Here is a 23,572-nt window from a genome sequence, read left to right on the forward strand (position 1 = left end):
ATTCACAGGTGTGCTTCTTTGTCAAGATATTTTTAAAATAGACTATATTATTGTGTTATTTTCAATATTATTAGTAAGAAGAATCGTTCGTATTTCAAATAAAATATCATAATAATAGAGAGTTATCCAGGAAAAAATGCAAAAGAAATTCGGAGTGAAAAGGGTTAATAACATGTTTCTATCAGCACGTAGAATAGATTATACTCAGAATCAAGCCCACCATCATACCCGTTCACTGTCAATTTCAAATCACCGATAATATTTTTAGTGACATTGTCTGTTTAAATATTTCATTTTTATATATTATAGAACTTTTTGATAGTTGAATACAACGTTTTGAGATTAACTAAAAAATTAATTTGACAAAAACAACTGAGGACGTTTCTTAAAGATAAAGAACGTATTTTAATTGCAATAAAAGAAGGCCATCCAGTACGTTACAGTATTATTCGTGAACATCGTGGTCTCTTCGTTTCTTCGTAAACATACTTCGTAAACGACAAAGATAAGTAAACAAGTAACGCATACACACGATATATAATATATTGACTAAAGTATGTCAAATATATTTACCAATAAGCTATAATAACGAACTATATAAACTACACAAAAAGTAACTATAAAAAAAATTATGATAATGTATCATGTGCCAATGCTTTTATGAATGAAATCGTGGCATTAATGTTAGTGAATACGTGACGTGAACAGAATTCGGTGCCGATGAAAACATTGTCGGTAATTTGAGCCGTGCATGTAGTCGATGAATAAATATCATCAGCCAAATAGTTGTCGGTGTAATGACTGTCGCTGCACTATTTGTCGGTGATTTGACACCAACCAGTTATATTACGAAAGGCTCTGAGAGGGAGACCGAATACATAGGTCGCTACTTAAAATTAGTTTATTGGATTGCCGACTGCTCAGTTAATCGTTATGGTTTATTCTATACCTGTGTCTTGACTAATATCTTTTAAATTTCTGCTCTCTGCTCTTTCGTCATTGCGCAACTGTTGTTAGCTTTGTTGCAATAGATCAACTTAGGTCGTTTCCATCGTAACTAGATACGACGTGCCAAAGCTGGAGATATATTGGGAAATGCGAGAGATACCCATCACATTTAATAAATGACAAATATCTAGTCATCCGGGATTAGAAACAGTTTTATAGCAATGGTAAGAATTAAAGGAAACAAACAAGAAATAAGACGTTATTTAAACTTAATTTCAATTCAATATATTAGGCAACAAATCGAGAATAATTTCAATTATGTAGATACAGATTATCTTTTGCAGTTATACTTACTGTTTCCATTAATGTAACCGAAAGAAAACTCATTTTGTACTTTAACCCTTTGCACTCGAAAGTTTTTCACTGGAAATATTCAACATTTTCCGACGATATAGACGCCATTGTTTGAAACGAATTTAACAATAATTCACCGATAAATTAAGCAACAAAGCTATTTTATTTAAATATTTCATATAGCAATACAAAGTTTTATTTAGAATACTAAATATTCAACTTCATAGTTTTGCTGTATCAAATCAAATGGTGATTGAGAGTCACCTCTCGAGTGCAAAGGGTTAATATTCAGATAACGAGAAAAGTCGGAAATGATTCGTTTCCTCGCTAATTGCTATTTGCATGGGGAGTATAGGGATGCGATGTTCAATGTCCTCTTCTGTTACATGAACATCGATTAATCGGTGTGATCTGGAGTAGCGAAGGCAGTGACTGCGCCCTGTTATGGTGCAAAATGTCAAAATGTAATGTAATTTGTTCATAGATGTGAAGGGACGTCCCGAGCGGAAAACAATGTCTTTCTTGTCGTCTTGCAAAATAAATTGCAAACTTCAATGCAATGCTTGTCCCCTGAATATAACTAGGTTTTTCTACAAGACAACAATCTCAAATATATGACTGAGATTGTCAAGGATTGGTTGTTGTATAACAATTCTACAACAATCACACACACCACCCTAATTGCCAGATCCTAATTTGATAGAACATATTTAAGCTGAATTATACAATCGGATAAGAAGAAACGATATTAGAAATATTTATTAAAAATATAAATTGTGCAAGTTATTCAATGACTTTTTGTGACTCTTACAAATGAATATAGGTTTTTCCGAGCAAAATTTTTGTTTTTAAAATCTCTTCTGAAAATATGTAAATATACCAGGCAAACTCAAGGTTATTATGCGTTGGCAAGAAAGCATAAACAATTCAGTGATAACGATCTTTTAGTAAGTGGAAAATAAACAATTTAACATGTTGAATGCCATTAGGATCACCGGTGACCTCCAACTAAATCGATTACAGTTCGCTTAATTAAACGATTATTTGATTATTTGAAAAGATTTCTATATTATAAATAATGCTACCTAATGCGGTGACATTCAGCTAGATCAACGTGCAATAATAATAATAATGCGATTCAATCAAATGATTTAATATTATATTTTTTTCATTCAGTATATTTTACTCTGTGAAATTGTGCGGTATTCAACGTGTTAATGAGTGCACGTAGACTTTTGTAACTGACTGTACATATCACATATTTGCGAGTATCCGAAAAAACTCAAATGGGTCGAGCGAACGCAACGCTGTTGGCTTTGGATAAATTCGGGATCGGATAAAATTGGGCGGGCAGTGTCGGGGTTACATAGTTGAGGAGTGGGGCACGGTTGAACGCATCACTTTGCAGTAGTTATTTACTTAGTTATCCGAATAGTGGAATGTCCGTGCATTCTAGTGCATCTAGTTTTTAAGTATTATACAATAAATATTTCCCTTACCTTTGAGTGGACAAATTGTAATCATAACGACTTTCATTTGGTAAGAAACATTCCGCAATTATTTAGAAATGATTATTAATCAACTAATTCTTGTAATTTAGCAGCAAAAATATGTGAACTCTATAAATAATACAGAGAAATAAACTATCAATTCTCAGTTTTAAACCTGATAAATGGTGTTTAGCGAGAAAAAGTGATTGTTGTATTATCAAGATACTTTTTATTTCAAGATTTTTGTTATCTTATTAGTCTAAATCCGATCATTTTACTACAATTCTAAATATGACAAATTAAAATTGTCATTTGAAAGGAAACATTTAATGGAGAACGTAAGCAATGATCCTTGTACGGTTGAAATTCACAATGTAAGTATGCTTTTCAGAAAGTAATAATTTTTCATTTCTTTTTTCATTTCTATTGATACATTTTTTCTGTAAATTTTTAAAGAGTCTGAACAGGAGTGTAGCTTAGAGAATATTTCACATTGTGATACTTTTGAAATAGTGCAGAAAGAAAAAACGGTTGTTTTATCTAACGCATCTGGTGCCTTCTGGGATTACCCCAAGGACACAGATGCAGATGTGCACTTTCAAACACAGAACGAAAGTATCCTGCGTACCACTTTCAGAGAATAAGTACAGTAAGAATTGATGAGACAATGTTGCAATTCAAATTAGAGAATTACATGGTGATCTTATGATTAATTATTCTCTCACCGATTTCGATGGCTTTTAAATATATTTCATAAGTTGATATCTTCAAAAAGGTTTTTCTTTTTTCAAATTGTTGATCTCTTTCAATTTCCGAAATATTCATATCATATTTATAAAAATCGGATTCAAACTGGCAGGAATTTTGGTAATTATGAATTGAAAGTGTGGGCGGCTTTAAGATATACTGAAATCAGTATTTGCTATCTACATTGAACTCATTTCTATGTATCATAAGAAACGATAACAAAAATTTGAGCGTGGTGCCAACCATAGGATGCCAAAGGAAAACAAACACCAACGATAACTGTGTAATCTAAGAATGGTATTTTTGTTTAATAGGTATAAACAGATCGCCAAGCGCCGAACGTGTCCGCTATGTTTGCGAGTGTCATAAAATACACGTATCAGTCAAATTCAATATGTTAGTCTCAATAATTTTTTGCGTATCTTAGAAACGAAAGCGACGAAGAGCGACATTTTAGTAAAAAGAGAGAATTGTTCCAAATATTAATTTTTACAACAAAAATTATTAAAATCGATGACGCAGTAGTTAAGCTACAAGTTGACCAAATTAACTAAATTTTGTATTTTCTGAGCTTGCAATAGATGAGGAGCAACCATTCAGTATATTGTTCTATATAATTTGAAAATGCATAGTTGCACAGAATGCACGTAATACCAAAAGTATATAAAATATTCAAAATGTAGTAAATACTTCTTATAGTATTCCTTAGAAAAAACTATTGTCTATCGTAATTCTACTTTTTTAACTACATTCTTAAAAATTTGAATTTGCATAAAGATTCGCAGTCTAATGATACATAATCCAAAAACACACTAACGATAACATTTGGTTGTTCAAAGTCAATGCATGCATTAAAATTTTGCAAGGGCGATAATTTAGTTATTCCCATTAAAATGAGACAAATACAGATGTATAGTTACGCTATAAAACTTGCTAACTATTTATAACTATTTATGATCGCAATCACATTTATTTCAAATCCATTATTACAGTCCATTACCAACCTACTCAACTAAATTTGATCGGAACCAAAAGAAACAGCCTCTGAAACAGTCGTCGTGAGTCATAACTACCCTACTAAATCGTTGAAGTGTCAAGCACACCTGGTAACATCAACCCCATAACATTACGACTTCCCGTTTGTGGGGAAGGCCAACGTATGCAGGTCTACGTATTACTGAAAAATTACACGTGTTTCTTTGTTACGCTAAATATTGTGTCATTTCGTTTTATGTTATATAGTCGAACATCGATAACTCGAACTTCTGTAACTAGGAAACCTCTATAATTCGTTAAATTTCTTCAATCCTTTCCGCTCAGCTGTAAAAATCTGTACGACCCGAAATACGAAATCTTTGCATTTACCCAGTGTTTAGTTCTACTATTTAAAATTGTACAATTTTTAGAATTCAAAATTTACTTTTATATAGATACATTACTTATGTAAATATAGATCAAAGTTCTGTTACTGCTACGTCCACACATTTTATAATCTATAAATACTACGTATCCTATAGGATCACAAACCCTACGATAATCTCACAAGATTATTTATAAATCGAGCTTTCCTTTGTTAAATTTCTTTTATTCGAAACTCCATAAGATAAAACATGTATAACTGGAAGATCTTTCGTTTTCCTTAGCGATTCAATTCATAAAAACCATTTCTACCACTGCAAAATTAGTCTGATTGACTAAATATACGGTAAATTGATAAAAATTTGAATGGTGTCATATCTCCAATGGAAGTAACCTGCTAATTTTCTTCCTTCTTCGTAGAGTATATTTTAAAAGGCACGATTATTGAAAAACATGAAACATTTAATGTAATATGAAAACTTGATCGTTTGTTGAAACATTCAATTGTTGGTTATTAGCAATCAGATTTGTTCGTCAAGGATAACAAAAAGGAAATGTGATAGACACTTAAGACACTTGACGTTTACGTAAGTTCTTCCTGGCACTGCGTGTAGACCAGTGCAGGTTCTGTTTTTGGCTAACGTAAGGGGCATTGATTCACTCGGTCACTGTTGAATCATCAACGTCGTCGCGCTTTGCTTTGAAATAGATTAATACATTTTAGTTTTACATTAATTTCATTTCAGTCTTAAGATTTATTTTAATTAGTTTCTCACAGAGTGATTTTCGTCCACTCTTTTGTAAGCACTGAACTACTGTTTCTGGCAGTGAACTATGGTATCAATATTTCCCGAACGTACACTCTTGTTCATAAATCATGAGTTGTAGTTGCTAAATTTTAACAAAATGATTATTAGTAAATTTTATTACATTCATCTAATTTACAGAAACATAAGCACACAAAATTAACCTGTTAACTGTGGAATTTAGTTTGAAAATAAAATCAAAAACTGAAGCACATACTCATCAAATGCAGAACAAATGCACCTAGGGTATATTTTAATGAAAAACCAAAGCAAAGCAAAGAAGAATTACATGGTTACCTAAAAACATAAAGAATTCATCGTTGAAAAAATTAGTATCATTTCAAGCTTTAAGATTACGTGTATACTCGTCAAGCGTAGTTAACTGGTTAATATAGGGTGTTACGTTTAAATGCAAAAGGTTCAATATCTCGTGAGATATGTCGGAGCTCTACTAAAGATATTATTAGATAGATATACGACACCCTGTACGTACGTAGTATGTATTTAATTTAACACCAGCTGGGAGAATCCTATTGAAATTACAACACTGAAACGATGAATTTTATAAAAAAAAAAAAAAAAAACACTTTATGAATGCATTACAATTTAAAAAACGCATTGAACACAATGACAATCGCATTAGTCGCATATTTTGGTTACACAAATCGTTCACCTAACATAAAAATGAATTCTTATAGTGATACATTGAAAGTACTAAATTCCGTCGTGATTTGAGAGATACAAGGAGGTTAAAACATCAATTATTCTACGAAATATCAACCTTTCCTACATATTTTATCAAATCTACATGATAAGTTCTTCTGATCCAATGGAATCCCGTTCGCGAAGGGTATAAATAACACAAATACATTTAATATTTACTGCAGATTTTACATTCTTATACAACGATATTAACAGTATAAAGTTATTAACACTGTAAACAGTGTATTTGCATACAGTACAAGTTTAATTTCAATGAAAATACATATTAACTCTTTACGGTCGTATTTTCTGTAAGCATGGTAGTCATATTGGTCAAAATTATTTTTTGAACATGCACTCGGTTAATTTTTTACCTAAAAAATTGGGTATTATATAGAATAAGATAAACAGTGTCATATTGCACTGACTAAATGTCTGTCGCATGCTCGTTCCGGGAATATCCCGTCAGAAAGGTTGCAACGGAAAAACAGTTATGCCAGGAATATCCTGGGGTTCGTCCGCAAAGAGTTAATGGAATCCGGATAAACGAAATTCCATTGTATATGAAATCACTGCATAATTTGAAATACTGCGATATTAAAAAATCCTAACATAACCATGTATTGGTAGTAAATAGATACACTCGGTTACGCTGATTATTTACTTCAAAGTATATCAAAGTATATCAATTTTATTTCTTTGTGATTATCTGTTAAATAATATATATTTAACAGACAATGTATGTATAATAATGTATATGTAACCATCGTGAACATAATTAACTTCTACTTCATTAATACAATATTTTTGAAAACTCTCTCGCGATTCTTTCGATCATTATTCTACAAATTTCTATTTCTTATCAATCACTACCGAGCGGATCGTGAGTTGCTCAGGAACTGCTCGCCAAAAGATATTGAAGGCGAACCCACAAAAAGGACAGGTTTTAGCACTTTAAAAATATGTACCTATTTTTTCATCAAGTAATTTTATACTTCCAATAAAGAATGTCCGCTACATAGATCCTACTAAATAAGTAAAATAATATTATATGATGAACAATAACAAAAACTGTTCAAAATTAATTAACCAATTAAATTTCAAAATTCTTGCAACCAAAAACTCGATCTGAGTAGTTAATTTGGTATTCTGAGACTAGAAGGTACATAATTCTTTTTCAGAGGATTCCAAAGAAGATAATAACAGAACGAGCCTAACAATAAGTAGAAAGTTTTACGGCGTTAGACCTTTATCGCTGGCCTTTTAGATCTGATCGCTTGCCATTTCAAACACTCCCGCCGTCTCGACAAGTAGACTGTAACATCATTTTATGAATCCGAATTCAACGCGTTTTAAGCGTATACGTCAAAAGTTCTGCTTTCAATGTACGAAAAGTGAAGCGACAGTCTTATTTTTCATTTGTTCGAATTTATCCTCAACTTATTCAATAATGTTGGGTTATATGTAACATTCCTTTGTGAATAAGAAAAAAAATATGCCAACATTTTATTAATAGACTAACTAATACAATTTTAACGCCCTGTTTGCGTGCGGGTCGATAAAAATACAAAAGTTTTTTGTATCGATTGTATGGAAACCGTATGGCTAATGCATGTGCCGTGAAGCCAAGTTAAGGCCTGTCGATTTACGCCGTTTCGCAGTTACATTGTTTCTACGCAACGCGGTAGTCAATTGTTTTTAACCAAACTTCTCGCTTCATATACTTAGTTTTCACTTAACCACTCTGAAACTTACTTGAGTAAAGAATTCGTTGCGCAATAGATTAATTTCATAATGTTTTTATCGATAAATAATTTCAGATTATATAGTTTAGAAACAGTTTAAGAACTTGTAGGAATATATTTACAATAAACATAAGTACACAAGTGCAATTAATCGGAAACTATGACTATTATTTACGTACATATGTGTAATAGCACCACAACGTCACATGTCCTCATCCTTAAATTCTATTGTTAAAAAAATAAATACTATAAGCTTAATTATTTAAATTACTTAAATTAAACTTAATACTTAAGCTTAATTACTTAAATTAAACTTAATACTTAAGCTTAATTACTTAAATTAAACACACATTTAATATTTATATATTTAATATTTAATTTCGAAACAAAATTTCTAATACAATCTCAACGACTTATCGATTTGGTGTGAAACGACCCACGTGTAAAATATTAACCTTAAAAGACTAGCGATTAAACGGTAACCTCGTAAAAACGAAACGCTGCACTAATTATGTCAGAAAAGATCGGTATCTGCTGTTCTTGTGAATCTTGCATAATTATGATGATGCAATTAGTAATCTTACATAATTTATTAAATCCCCTTATATTATTAACACACTCTTTTTATTCGCATCAAAATTTGCGTATTAATAAATTTTGCTCTTTTGCTGTTCACACGATTTTTAAACGGTATAATACAGTATAAGAATAACATAAATGAAATAAGCTTGATAATCAATCGTCGGTGCTATGTAATTGCAAAACGAAATATTCCATACAAGTACACTAAGTTCTACACTGAATATTCTACTAAATTCCATACTAATTTTATAATGAATTTTATGCTGCGTTTTGTAACATACACCGAATAACATAATTAATCAGTACATTTTAGGACAATCAGATACTATCACAGTAACTCTGACAAAATTATATTTCATGATGTACAGGGTGGAAAGAAAGGAAGGTAACCAATTTATTCTGAAGAATCGAACGGCAATTCGATTGATAAACAATGTCGATCACATTTTCTCAAAGGACGGAAACCTATGACGACCTTCATTAGTCGGTATTCATGTACCAGAAAAGGACACTGAAAACACATTCCTTCACTCTCCCACGCGAACTTTAACCAGTTAACTGCGTTTGACGAGTATACATGTCATCTTAAAACTCGAAATGATACTTAATCTTTTCAACGATGAATTACTTATTTGTTCAGATACACATATAATTATTCCTCGTTTCGCTTCAGTTTTTCGTCGGAATATATTACAGGTACATTTACACAGCGTTTGAAGAATATACACATCGTTGCGTGACTTTATTACGCGCACAATGACAGATTTTTTAAACTAAATTCCGCAAATAACTGGTTAACAGCAATACGCAAAGGAACGAATCATTTTGTACATGTGTGTGTACGCGCGTTCTTTGCGAATAATCGATAGGTATATACTCGAGTCGTGCAGTTTTTAGTGGTCTTCGTTGAAATAAAAGAGACGCTTATCGTATGATAAAGCAAAATTGGATAAATACGTCAACCGGAAATAAAAAATTAAAGAAATAGAAGATAGCATTCCGATTAATAAAACTTTATTAGCGATAAAGGAATGCGATAGGAGATACGCATGCGTGTTATCTACATGTCAGAGAAACAACGGAAACCTGAGGAAAACCAATTATAAATGTATGTATATACCAGAATTATCAATGAACAAAGTGAAAAAGATGTAGTAACGAATAGATTGATGAAACACCAATGTACTATTGTGGGCTACCGTTATTGGGAGCGTTTTCATTAACTAGTTAACTGCGTTTGACGAGTATATACGTCATCTTAAAGCTTGAAGTGATACTAATTCTTCCAAAGAAGAATTCTTTACTTCTTTAAGTAAATAAAATGTTATATAAAAACAGGATCGGAAATGCTGTGTTACAAAATTATAACAGAAATAGCTAAATTATACAATCTCGTTTGATTTTGCATGGAAACATGCACAATAATAACTGTGTTAGAGAGGTCATGTTTACTATTAGCGGTCATTGTAATCCTGCATGTTGTTATACATACATATATACATTGCAGTACAACGTATGTATACCAGCTAGTCGATAATGGAAAGTTATCGGTTGAATTGAAATTTGATTTTTAAAATTTTACTCAATTTATTAACTTTATAATTACGTCAATTATGACAAAAACTTCGATAAAATATGTCCAATCGATCGAATTGATAAATAATCATTTATAATTTTTGTTAACCACTTCCCTTACCATAACGTATCAGACTCGCGATGAAGATTTTAAACCAAGTTTAACCAACTTAAATATTACCGAGTTCTTGTGAATTCAAATTAAGTATTATCCTTTTGTTATCAATTACTATACTTTTTTTATTTTCAATGAATCAGTAATAATAAATAAAGTAGTTGTATCTATCATAGTTGAGAAATAAATCGTAAGGCAAGAGGTTAATTTCAATTTTTTCCATTTTTACTTGTATAATTCGCTAACACCTGCTGTTAGAACCAAACGGAAACAACCTGTATATTAAATAGAAAGGAGGAAAGAATAATTTTATGAGCGCAGAAACTGTAAACAATTCCGAAGAGACCGCCAACTATCTATATGATTGTAAGTAGTCATTGAACGGCCCACCACGCCTCACGCCACGAGCTGATCGAGTGTTAATCGGTAGCTTGTATTAAACGCGAAAAAACAATCCGACCACAAGCTCGAATGCAGAACCTGCAATTCCGCCATAGTTCAATCACATCGCGGAGAATGTTCAATGTCGAGACACGCTACCCTGAAATGTCTAATATGTATACATACGAATAGTTGTACAGTCGATCTTCGAACAATACGGTTTTAATTAAACACAGATTTTTTCTGATTGTAAGTCAACATTATACAAGTTTCTGTGAATGGACGCTACTCCGTGTATTAATAGTAAACCGGGATTGTATATTGACCAGTTAAATGTGTTTGACGAGTATACATCATCTTAAAGCTTGAAGTGATACTAATTTTTTCAACGATGAATTCTTTAATTTTTCAGATAAATATGTAATTCTTCTTTGTTTTGCTCTGCTTTTTCATTAAAATATTCCCTAGGTGTATTCGTCTTGCATTTGACGAATACACGCTTCAGTTTTTGATTTTATTGCGCGCAAACCGAGAGATTTTTTTTGGAAGAAACCGCGAGTTGTCATTGCCAAAAGACGATCAGCTAGACCATGTGTTATTGCCGTTGTCGCAAATATTTGTTACCTAGAAACGTTATCTATAAATCAGATTTCTGAAGTAAAAACAACAAAATTCAAGTTTAGAAATTTTTAATTTTATATCGACGGTATAATAAGAATATTTGTTGAGGTGTAATAGTTATTTTAGGATAAACGTAAGCTGGTGTTGTATACGTTTTATATTTACTACAAATTTAGAAAGCGTGCTGATCAGCGCATGGATAAGAAGCCACGTAATCGCCGTTAGTGATAGGTGAGAAAGGATTCAGTGTTATCGATAATGGAGTTTTCGAGTTTACCCCGGTAATATCAGGACTTGAGCCAAAGTGTTGAATTTATCGTCAGGAAGTGATAGTACTGAAAAAGAACTCCATTACGATTGAAACAGGTTACATGTATGATAGGAGATTTCTTGTATAGGCTGAAAAATTTCACTGCAAATTTCACGCAGTTCAGCTCTTTGTTACAGTTATACAGTTATTACTTTATTACTCTTTATTTATAATTCCTATAGCCTAGAGAAATATTTGTACGTTTTAGTCGATAAGTTTTTTTGTTTAGAATTTTCTTAAGGCTACAAATTCTTTAATTATGCAAAGAAATTGAAGAGTAGCAACATTACCATATTTAAAAATAATATTAGAGCATTTTCCTAAGTTATTATACATAATATATATGTATTTATAATAGTTGCATTATAAATTATAAGCTCGCAGAGCCATAGGGCCTAGGTCAGCAGTTTCCAACCTCTATGCTACTACGCCTCCCTAAAAAAATTGTTTTTTCCGCACCTCCATATATTTTAATAGATATAATAATATAGACGCATTTTAAATAATAATAACTTTATTACAAAATAAACATTACTTAACTGAATTTCTACTGTCACGTTAGGATATGAAGTTCATTTATTTTTAGATAGTATGGTATGAACATTAATTTTTTATTAAAAATTTTGGCACCTCCCCTGGCAATAGTCTACGCCTCCCAGGTTGGAAACCGCGGGCCTAGGTCCAAGGTGCCGAACTGTTAGTGACATGCTCCCCTCATGCTAGTAATTCGCAATCAACATTCCCCAACTACCTCTACTCTTGGAGCTACCCGAGACTGTGTATGTGAGCAGCTCTATGTAGTGTTAAATACAAACAGGTAAAAGTAGGTATGAGGAGGGTAACTCTCCGTGAGGGGAAAGTCACTATGAAGCTCACGAACTCCCAATCTGGTCTAGGTAAATTCTAGAACGTTCAACTGGTCAATAAATGCCTTCCGCAGCTGTGAGCCGCATTCGTGTCGTGGTAGTAGTAATGGGAAACCGAAATACTCAAACTTCTTTCAAATCATTTGTTGAAGAATTTATTGACCCCTTGCCCTATAACATCGTGCGAGACTCGTGACGAAGATTTCAAGCAAAATTTAATAGATAATAATGGCATCCAATTCCTATGAATTCAAATTAAATATTATTTTTCTATTATCAATCATAATTCTTTAAAGTAAACGTAGATATAGAATCAGCATGAATCGCTCTTCTTCTTCTAGTAAATTAGAAATAATAATGTAATTCGATCGAGTGCAGTTGTGAAAGAAAGAAATACGGCAAGGGGTTAAAGCGTAAATGAACAAAACGAAGATCGAACGCAGCCTATCCCTGGCCCTTTCTTCCCTACAATCCCCGAAACCGTAAGAGACCGAACATCAAGGTGATAATACAAATCTAAGATGTATTACACACCAATAACAATGTTAACACATTCGCGGACAGTAGAAATTTTAATGAGCCGCAAAAACAGAAAAAATGCAAATGCCGTACTCCGAGAAATTAAATTCATGACAATGTGGCTTATAAATTTCAATGTTATAGCATTCATGTCATTTTGCGTTACAATGAAAATGAATGCTATAGCATTGGTGTTAATTGTTCTATTATTTAGCATAGTGTAATACAATTGTCCTGCGATGATTGGTGAGATTCACTCGATGAAAATGAATCCAACTGTTTAACAATGAAAGCATTATTTAAAATATTCTTCAACTATTGCTTCTACAAATGCTCAAGAACTCATCACTAATGGGTGAAGATGCCAAAGGGTGCGAGCACTATCTATCTAAATATCTACAATAAACTTCGCGAATAAATTTCACACGTGAATATGTCTTTATATTTCAGAACACTTTTACATTTCATTATGTTTTATATATATATTAAATAATATATTAAATATATTAAACTATTATTAAAATCACAATTTTCGCGCTAAATGACTTTTCATATTAAAATCAGTACGTATGTTCCATCAACTGTATTTACTTATTACCATCCTTGCATACGCTGTGATCTCTCTAAAATATGAACTGTACCCCGAAAAATCATTTCAACTTATACATACGTACAAACAGTTAAGTAAAATTATGAGCATTTTAAAGATGTTGTCAATCTATGAAATCAATTCAGAAACTTTGTTATAATTTTGCGTTACATCTGAAAACTACCGAAATAGAATGTATCGTTTGAATGTAGTCGGTGGTTCTCAATAGACAATAGTACCAAGAAAACAATACATAGGGTGCATCGGGTAGTAAAACCGGGTGTGGATAAATTTCTTGTGGAAAAATATATCGAAAAATACAATAAGCATCTTTTTTTTTTCTTTTGAGAAAATTAGATTTGAAAATTGAAAGCGCACGCTTCAACTAGCCATGCTTTCGTCTATCCTTTAGTTAAGCATATACTATGATATGGTAATTATGATCGTGTAAACGATAGCAATGTCACGCTTGGATCAACTCTGTTAATTACTTCATTTATTAAATCAGCTGCACAATCTCTGAATTGGTCGTAATGAAACAGTTATTTAATCGTGAAGATCACAGTAATTATCATTGAAATTTTTTTATAGTATTGCATAGAAGATTATACTGATAATGAGAAGCATACAAATCGTAAACAATTAATGAAGCATACATGCATTTAGCCAAGTACAAATAAAATAGTTAAAAATAGTTACTCTATATCTTCAATTTACTTTTACAGAAGTAATCTACTCGTACCCAGTATTATATCAAGTTTCAACACCCATTATAAAAATGATCAATTTCAAATTATCTAATTACCTAATTATAAGAATAACTTAGATAACCAATTTTTTATTAATTTCCTTTCTATATTTAACTGCGTGTGAAAGTTCTAAAAATGATTTGGTATATTTATTATAGATGCTAAGACATATAGAATAATTATTTGATTCCTTAGTTACAAAAATCATGAATTCTACGAAAGTTATATCAAAAATTGAAAATGATATCGTTCATACTTTTACAGCGACGACACCTACCGACAGCTATTATTCTCAACGAAGCCGAACTTGGCGACATATCATCAGTGTCATTATTCCTGAAGTCACGCAACGTTAAAAGGAAAAAAAACATGTTCAACAAGTAGTAGCACTCTGTTTACTCGTATTTCTTAACGCCTCGATAACAAGTACCTAGATTATTTATTCACTTCCCCGAAAGTGAAAGCAACGCGGAAAGGGGTAAGTTTAAAGCCAGTGACATAAGATTCCTTATCCGTTGTTAACGAATAGAGATGCATTATAAAATTTATTTTGAACGCTTTCATAATACTGTATACAAATTGCTTATACCATACATTTGAATAATTTTTACAGATTTGTTTACAATTTTTTAATTATAAATTCATTCCACTGTTGACAACCAATTAACCCCTTGCTGCATAATAACGAGTGAGACTCGTGGTAAAGATGTTTAGAACAATTTACTGAAAGTCCATATTATTTATTATACATAGATAAAAGTGAAAAATTATATTGCTATTCTCAATGTTTTTATCTTCGGAATAAACTTCCATTCACAATGGATGGGAAATTTCTTTGTTTTCTCACGAATGATTGATAGTAAAATTTGTTAGACGAACATAGTCGTAAAGAAAATTGTACGTCAAGGGATCAACTAAATCAATTTTCAATGAATATCGAATCAGCGTTAACACGTTTAGTATGGTACACGCCAATTTCTGTAAGAAAACATTTTTAAGGGACACATGGCCGCGGATGATGGTATGCGTTACAAAGCAGCAAGAACATAAAGAAAAATATCAAAATATATAAAAATTACCAAAAACTTAAATATAACTTAATATTTTATTGAAAAAATCAATACAGTTCATAAGTAAAATATGACCGACATTTCTATGGCACGGAACGTGTTAATGATTGTCTCCAATTAAATAATAGTGACTTTAAAACATTACCGTTTGAACCATTAACTCTTCCACATTAAATTAAAAATTTCGAAACATAGGTAAGTATACATGTAAAACAGTTGAAGTCAGACAAATAAGACAAGACAGAAGGAACATAAACCTTTCTTAAATGAAAATTAATAATATTTGATATTGAATGTACCACTTAAACTCAACTATTAACGTATAGTATTAATCAATGTTGTAAATAAAACCTAATGAAACATATTGTATCCTTAAGATATAATTGACTTATTAGTTTCTCATCTATTCGTGCTCAACACTTAGATCCAGAAGTGTTGGCTACAAAGCTTGAAATTTATGTTTATCTGTAGAATTATCACACTTCCGATTTTACTATGAATTTCGAGAAACTATGCACATTTTTCCTGTTCTATTTTTAGGTACTGGCTGTTAACAGTTCTTCGTGCTGATGAAACTTTACTGCCTAAGATTGAATTCAAACTGACTCGCTTATATCGGACAGCATTCTCAGGACAACAACATCTTGGATGTTCCAGACAGTTCATAAATAAAATATAACGGAAATTTCTGTGGCACAGAACGTGTTAACCCTTTGCACTCGAGGGGTGACTCCATGTCACAACCTGATATAGTAAAATTATAAAATCTTATGTATAATATTAAGCTGTGCACAATGCATCAGTATGTGAAATACTGAAATCGAACAGCTTCGTTCTTTAGTGTACGTGTTTTCTCATAAGCTAGATTCAAAGGATGTCGTCTACATTTGATCGGAAAGCGTTAAATATTTCTAGCGAGAAACTTTCGAGTTGAAAAGGTTAATTAGCGCAGCGTTAACACGTCCACGACGGGATGTTCCACCGGTGGTACATTCTTGTCTGTCCCATGGGACGGGGTGTAACACCGGTGGTACATGAACTATTGTCGCGTCATAGTATTTAAATAACTGGTTACTGTAATCAACAAATTTATTTACATCTTTATATGCATAAGAGAACTATTCTCTGAAGTCTCAAGTGTAACACCAAAGAGAAAATAAATACATACATAATTTCAAATTGGTCCCGCCAGATGGGAGAAAGTATAAAAAATAACACTATCCCACGGCAGGGACACTAAATTGAAGCCCCGTCGCGAACGTGTTAAACAGGGCCACACTGTTCTTATACAGCTGTATGAATTTTTCGCGTCTCTTCCTTCGAAAACCCGGCTACAATGGCAAAAGCTCCTTCTAAAGATTCGGGGCGCTGTAGGGGCGCTCCCAGGGGGCGGGGCCACCCTTTAGTTTCTGTCTCGCTCGCTTCGTGGCAATACTATTGAGTCTTCGCATCGGTCGGTTCGAGCAAGGGGCACGACGTACCGTCAACAATTACGCGATTTCATCTCCAGAATCGATCAACAGTTTCACAGAATCGTGAGCTCTATTGTTCCAGATCTCGTGAACCATTGAATGCCTACTACGCCTTTCGTTTAACTCAGTTTAACACAACTTTTCGCAGTTCCATCGAGCTAATTGCTCGGAGCATCGTAAAGTGAACAATTGCGTCCATTTCTATATACATTTCAAGGATGAAATTCTCCAATACCTCATACTCGAATTGTATGCCAAGAATAATCGGAATAAACATCGTTGATCAGAATGAAAAATGACAATCATTCTAAAAATTCTATTTTCTGCTGAACATGAAAATGTTAATGTACATTCTTCGGTGGTATTTTATTTGTTATTCTCACTTGCAGATTACTTGCGCAGGACAAAGAGAAACAAAGTTCTTTAACACGTTGAATACCGAACGATTTTACGAAGCAAAATACACGAAGTAGGGAAAAATATAATATCAAAATATTTGATTGAATTGCGTTATCATTGTTGCACAGTTATTGTGCTAAACACCATCGCCTTAGGTTACATTATTTCTAATATGGAATAGGTTTTAAATAATCATTGTTTAATTGAGTGAATTATAGTAACTCGATTTAGTTGGGGGTCACCGGTGACCCCCACAGCATTCAACGTGTTAAAATTGCTCCTGGTATGATAAAAGGTAATATAAATATTCGAACACTCTTCTGACAGTTGGAAAGCATAGCATCGAACAATTCGAGATTGAAGTCAAAGAACACTTTATGAAATTTCAACATAAAGCTATTTCCTCAATTGAATTTTGGGCATTTTCTACAGTTAACCCTTTGCACTTCGCTGGCTCTGCTATAGAGATATAATTTCACAGATATACGATTCATTTCAAATTATGCAATTCTTCTTTTTATTCGGCTAAAGAAAATTGACAAAAGAAATTAAAAGAATCCATAAATGTCTGTAATTTTCTATTTTCTATTAAGGTATTGAAAATGTTCGAAGTGCAAAGGGTTAATGTTATAATCGATCCTGTAACAGTCGAGAATTCAATTAAAAAACACGACTAAACTAGAAAAATAATTTCCAATTAAAATTTCGGAAGATGTCGAGAGAAACCTTTGGTAGGAATAGTGTTAAACGAACCACTATACACCTGACCCTCGATTTACGCGAAAATCTGTTCCACGTGGGTTCGTTTTACGCGAACGAAAATTGCATAAATAGAGCCTGTCGGTACAAGAGAGAACAAAATATTGAAGAGAGAAGCTGGTATAAGATTTATAAATACATATTTATTTTACATAGCTTAGCAAAAGAAATAATAATAATGACATTTTAGAAAATAAAAGTATATTTTATTCCCTGTTACTAAATTCAATTTACCGCGTAAAAAATAGGCTCGCGTGAAAAAAGTCCGTGTAAATCGAGGGTCAGGTGTGTTACGTTAACAAATGAAATCGGATCGTTATTCAGTTATCAACGACAGGATGACAGTGCAAGTTTCGCATTCTATAACTATTTCAGGCTAAACTATAGATGGAGTGAATTCAAGTATTTGGCGGTGGCGGTAAGTGGCGACAAAGGAAATGAAAAAGGAAGTACGTACTTCATCCAAGCGCAGTAACTCTTCCGCGGACATACTACTCCGATCACGTTTCTTGACATCTTTCCGTTCCTTTTTTTCACGCTTCCTCTTCTCCTTGTCGTCCTTCTCCGTGGCCTTCTTCATAAAGTTAAACATCTTCTGACTCACGATAACGATCTCGAGCCGAACGCGAGAAAGAGATACCGTAGGATATCTCCTCTCTTAATTGCTCGCCCGAACACACTTTTACGCGCAGTCGCGTATTTCAGTCGACCCCACGCACATAACGTGACAGTGTCCATCGAACCGACCGTGTAGATAACAACACTGCATTTCGTGACGCACTAAACAACTGAATAAAACCATCTCTATATAGGGTTGCGATAGCGGAAAATACGCGATGGGGGAGAGTAGCGGAGGGGGGAGGGGGTTCATGTATGTTCACCCGACTCGCGATACGCGGTGCACAAATGCGAACCGGTAAAAGAAAAGTTGCGATCGAATACCGAGTAAACAACGATACGTCGATTTCGATGTTCCGTTATTTTCAAAGCAAAGCGAGTACTAGCATGCTTCGGTATCCCTGTCGAATCGATATTTATAAATTTACAGATTTACAGGTACGACTACGAATTAACCCTTTGCACTCGGAAGGTGACTCTCAGTCACCACTTGGTTTGATACGGTAAAATTATAAAGTTTAATGTTTAATAAACTTTGTATAACGCGTCGCTACGTGAAATATTAAAGTAAAATACTTTTGTCCCTTAATTTATCGATTAAATTATTTACATTACTCGCAACAAGCATCGTCTATATTTTATCCAAGAGTGCTGAATATTTCTAGTAAAACACTTTCGAGTGCAAAGAGTTAACCACTCGGAAAGTGACTCTCAGTCACCACTTGATTTTACGCAGTGAAACTATAAAATATGATATTTAATGTTGAACTTTGCGTAATACCTCGATACGTGAAATACTGGAATAAAATAGCTTCGTTCCTCAATGTACTTGTGATTTCTGTAAGAGTTAGTTTCAAAGAAATCTTTGTTTCATCAAAAAATGTTAAATATTTCTAGCGAGAATCTTCCGAGTGCAAAGGGTTAAATACGATAGGTGCGCGTACAATTATTGTGTAGTCGGTTCTAGCAGTTACAGAACATGAAACGTGAAGAAAGTAAATTTCCAGTCAATAGTTATCGGTACGAGACGTACGCGCACAGGGGCGTGAACCTCTATCTGAGAAAAGTGTTTTTTCATGGCCGGTCGTTTCCGGCATTCAATCCCAGTAAGACCTATGAACACAAACTTTTCGAAGAATTGCTACCCCCTATTCGTTCGTTACCCACTATGGCAATGGCAACGAATACGGAAAATGATGGTACAACGAATGGAAATTTACTGTCGCGAATAAAGCTCGAAAATGAATTCGCAAGAGCAAGCTCCCTTTACAATATAAATATAGAACGTTATTGTTTCCCTTATTTTAGTTCACTGAAAGCACGAGAATATAAAAGCGGCATGCACGAGGATTGCGAGATGATGATTTTAGCGGATTTTTGTATCGAGTATAGAATTTATATGTCGTTGAAAGAGAACGGAATGAAAAGAAATAGAAATCTACATGTCAAAATGGTTAGGAAGGCGAAGAGAATGAGGAAAAGGTATAGGGAAAGAAAGACAGAGAAAGAGAAAGAGAGAAGCTGGAGGGAAAAGGCACCTAGTGCACTTTCGTCTACATGTCACTTTCCACCACACCTTATACTCCCGTTGTTTCGATCAATTGAAAAGTCCTGCTTGTAAACAACTGACATGTAACCGAAGAAATAATTCTGTAGGTCGTAACAGCGTGGAAAGTTAATACTTTCTAGCGGAATTGAATAAACCGCGAAATAAATGTATGCTTTGATGAATCGTACGACGAACGAACAATGATGCGATTCCAAATACACGAGGAAACTGACAGGCAACACAACACGAGATACACGTCACAGAACCGTCACCATATCGCCACCCGCCATTCACCAGAACGAAAACGCGTGTTTAGAACGGAAACGATTCCTCTAGTGCAGCACACTGTATCATGTAGAACACCAATGCCATTGTTTATTTGTAAAGCGATAAACAAACATTCGTAGCCGTACTACAGCTTAGCCCATCGAATCGTTTCCCTTATCGTCATTAATAGAGAAAAATTCAACGTCGCACTCGTGTCACACTGATAACTGTCATGGTAGACGACTCGTTGCAAGTTACAAGCAGAACCGGTGGCGACTGCTGGCGTCCTAAACTGAATCATGGCCTGCAAGGCCCGCACCCTTCTTTCCGCAACACGTTACTGCGCACGCGCCGCAAATCGATCATATGTTGTGAACTGAACATACAACAAACTTTCTCGTTCAAATTTTTTTCAACCTTAAGTGAAAAATATATATATATATATATATGTATATATGTATATATTTCTGATTGTACGATTTAATTCAATGTTGAGTGCAAAGTATATACTTTACCGTGCAAATTTAAACAATTATTATATGTAATGTAGTCAAATATTTTGTAAATGTGTGAATAACGGAATATGTACACATACATACTTAAACAGAATATTTAAAATATATTTACATTTAAATAGAGTTCTTTTTATTTCCTTTACACAATATCTAATTATCTCAGCTGCTTCCCTTTCCCTGCTCGATCGACATCTTACTGAGAATGAATGTAATGAAACGTACCTTCCAACAGCTGGCAGCACGTAATACAATTTGTCGAATAAAGAAACAATATCAATGGAATCTAACGGAGAATTGGTTTGCTAACGCGTTGTGCCGTCTCCTACGATAGTCTTTGATTATAAATTCATTCCAATGTTGACAACCAATTATTCTTTATGATTGTTGCCACAATGTTGCACCGCTGTATTTCTAGTGCTCGTACTTTTGCCGGCATTGTGAATACCGAAGTACGTTTACATTGTACTAAAAGTATCACATTTTCTCGATCGACGCGACGTCTGTGTACAGTAAACGCGCAATGCTCCACCGTTGGAGAAATTATCGAACAATGGAGCCACCGGTTTAGGAACGAAGGTGTTCCAGAACCCGTTGAATCGATCGAACACATCATTGCACATGTCATAGGTACTGACAAGGTACAGAGTTAAGATATATATATGTATACTTGTATTTTATGTTATATATATGTTTGTCAAAATGTCATTATTAAATTAAAATTATTTGGAAATTCTTAATTAAAATCTTTTTCTTTACCAAAATTATTTTTTACTATTCATAAATGTTATTTTTACCAGAAATATATAAAAATATTAATCATATCAAGAATAATCAGAAAATGCAGTTAAAAAAGAATGTACCATAGATTATATAAATATAAATTGTCTTAAATAAATAATTGTTAAAGTAATCATCACAATGTCATTATTTAATTCTAAGTTTATTTCCAAGAAAGATATCATTAGTATTGTATCTAATGTCTTTTAGAAATACTTATTTTCAGATAATAGATCTTATAAATATACGAAATGAGAAACTTACACCTGATCAATGTGAAAAGTTGGAATCATTATGCGAATGCCGGTTATCTAGGTAAAAGTAAGATACATTGATTAGGTGGAATTTACTTTTGTCCTATAACGGTTTATGAAAGTCAGTTTTTTTACAGAATGCCTGTTCAATATATAATAGGGGAATGGAGTTTTCGAGATATTACATTAAAATTAGTCCCACCAATTTTCATTCCACGGCCAGAAACTGAGATACTAGTTGACTTTGTGTTGAAAAGAATAGATTCTTCCTCGAAAAAGGAACTAGAAATTTTAGAACTGGGATGTGGTTCTGGAGCAATATCGCTTGCAATTGCTCATGCTAATAAAGCAGTAATTATTCTTATACTTGATTATTTATAGATTTTATATATAAACATTTCTTTCATTAGTTAAATTGTATACCAATAACAAAAACATCATATATGTTTATATAGGTTACAATAATATTAATTTTCAGGTAAAATGTATAGCAGTAGATGTAAATCGTCAAGCTTGTGAATTATCTATTCAAAATTGTGATCAATTGAATTTAGGAAATCAAGTTTTAATTATACATGCAGTTCTTAAAGATAATGGCACGATAGAACATTTGGATGAATTAAGTGGACCACAAAATCTTGACTTAAATTCAAAACTTTTTGACATTATCGTTAGCAATCCTCCATATATACCTACTAAACAAATATCTACATTATCTCCAGAAATTAAAATGTAATCAAATTACTTTTTATTTATAATTATATATCATAAAACATGGATGATTTAAATATTTCAAATGTTATGAAATTCTTTTATTTATCTTGTAGTTACGAAGATTTAAGAGCAATTGATGGAGGAGACGATGGTCTAAAAATTATCAAGCCTTTGTTAAAATATGCTGCTGCAGTTTTAAAACCTGGAGGACGTTTGCTTTTAGAGGTTGATTCAACTCATCCTGAATATATAGAATTTTTTACTAAAAAATACCCAACTTTACAGCTTCGATTTGAACATACATATAAAGATTTTTGTAATTATGATCGTTTTGTTGAAGTATCAAAAGTATCTTAAAATGTTACATTCAGCTAATAGATCTCAACACTAATAAAATATTAAAGACGAAATGCCTGTATATAGTTGTATGTAATGTTAATAAAAATTATTCATAGTAATATGAAATTACTGCATCAAAATCTATGTGAAAAATTTTTAGATTTATCTTATTATTAAGGAATTTCAATTGTAATAAATTAATAAGTAAACTTATAATTTAAATTTAATTAAAATTTAATCAATAAAACATGGTACGTACAAATACAGAATTTAAAATAGCAAAATGAACTTTCTATAAGAATATATAAAACTGAAATTAATTTTAATTTGTTACATTTCATTTGAGTATTCAATCTATTAATATAAAAACTAGGTGTTAGT

At 32.8% G+C, this 23,572-nt stretch overlaps 2 protein-coding genes and 1 long non-coding RNA gene across 11 annotated transcripts in view; 2 read left to right on the forward strand and 1 right to left on the reverse strand.

The window, feature by feature from the left end:
• LOC116425220 (Myosin heavy chain-like) overlaps nucleotides 1-21,456 on the reverse strand; it is a 120,961-nt gene extending 99,505 nt beyond the window's left edge. The window contains exons 1-4 of one of the 9 annotated variants that reach the window (XM_076367267.1): nucleotides 21,220-21,287; nucleotides 20,739-20,968; nucleotides 19,558-19,614; nucleotides 18,616-18,946 (exon numbers count right to left, since the gene is read on the reverse strand). In XM_076367267.1, the coding sequence (XP_076223382.1) occupies nucleotides 18,616-18,750 (135 nt within the window). In that variant the 5' untranslated portion in view covers nucleotides 18,751-18,946; nucleotides 19,558-19,614; nucleotides 20,739-20,968; nucleotides 21,220-21,287. Of the gene's footprint in view, nucleotides 1-18,615; nucleotides 18,947-19,557; nucleotides 19,615-20,352; nucleotides 20,969-21,219; nucleotides 21,288-21,329 lie in introns of those variants that run through there. The other 8 variants (XM_076367268.1, XM_076367263.1, XM_031972647.2 and 5 more) reach the window with 8 other exon arrangements.
• On the forward strand, nucleotides 2,722-17,868 carry LOC116425228 (uncharacterized). Its single transcript, XR_004234652.2, has 3 exons — nucleotides 2,722-2,841; nucleotides 14,723-14,936; nucleotides 16,069-17,868. It is a non-coding gene; the product is annotated as an uncharacterized LOC116425228 (long non-coding RNA).
• A 28-nt stretch (nucleotides 21,457-21,484) lies between the features above and the next one.
• On the forward strand, nucleotides 21,485-23,458 carry HemK1 (HemK methyltransferase 1). The gene is made up of 5 exons (XM_031972662.2): nucleotides 21,485-21,745; nucleotides 22,111-22,199; nucleotides 22,276-22,489; nucleotides 22,617-22,870; nucleotides 22,966-23,458. Exons 1-5 carry the CDS (start codon nucleotides 21,485-21,487, stop codon nucleotides 23,207-23,209), a joined length of 1,062 nt encoding a protein of 353 aa, XP_031828522.2. The 3' UTR covers nucleotides 23,210-23,458.
• Nucleotides 23,459-23,572: the final 114 nt, after the last annotated feature.

This window comes from Nomia melanderi, chromosome 4 (genome assembly GCF_051020985.1).
Source record: "Nomia melanderi isolate GNS246 chromosome 4, iyNomMela1, whole genome shotgun sequence".
Lineage (NCBI taxonomy): Eukaryota > Metazoa > Arthropoda > Insecta > Hymenoptera > Halictidae > Nomia > Nomia melanderi.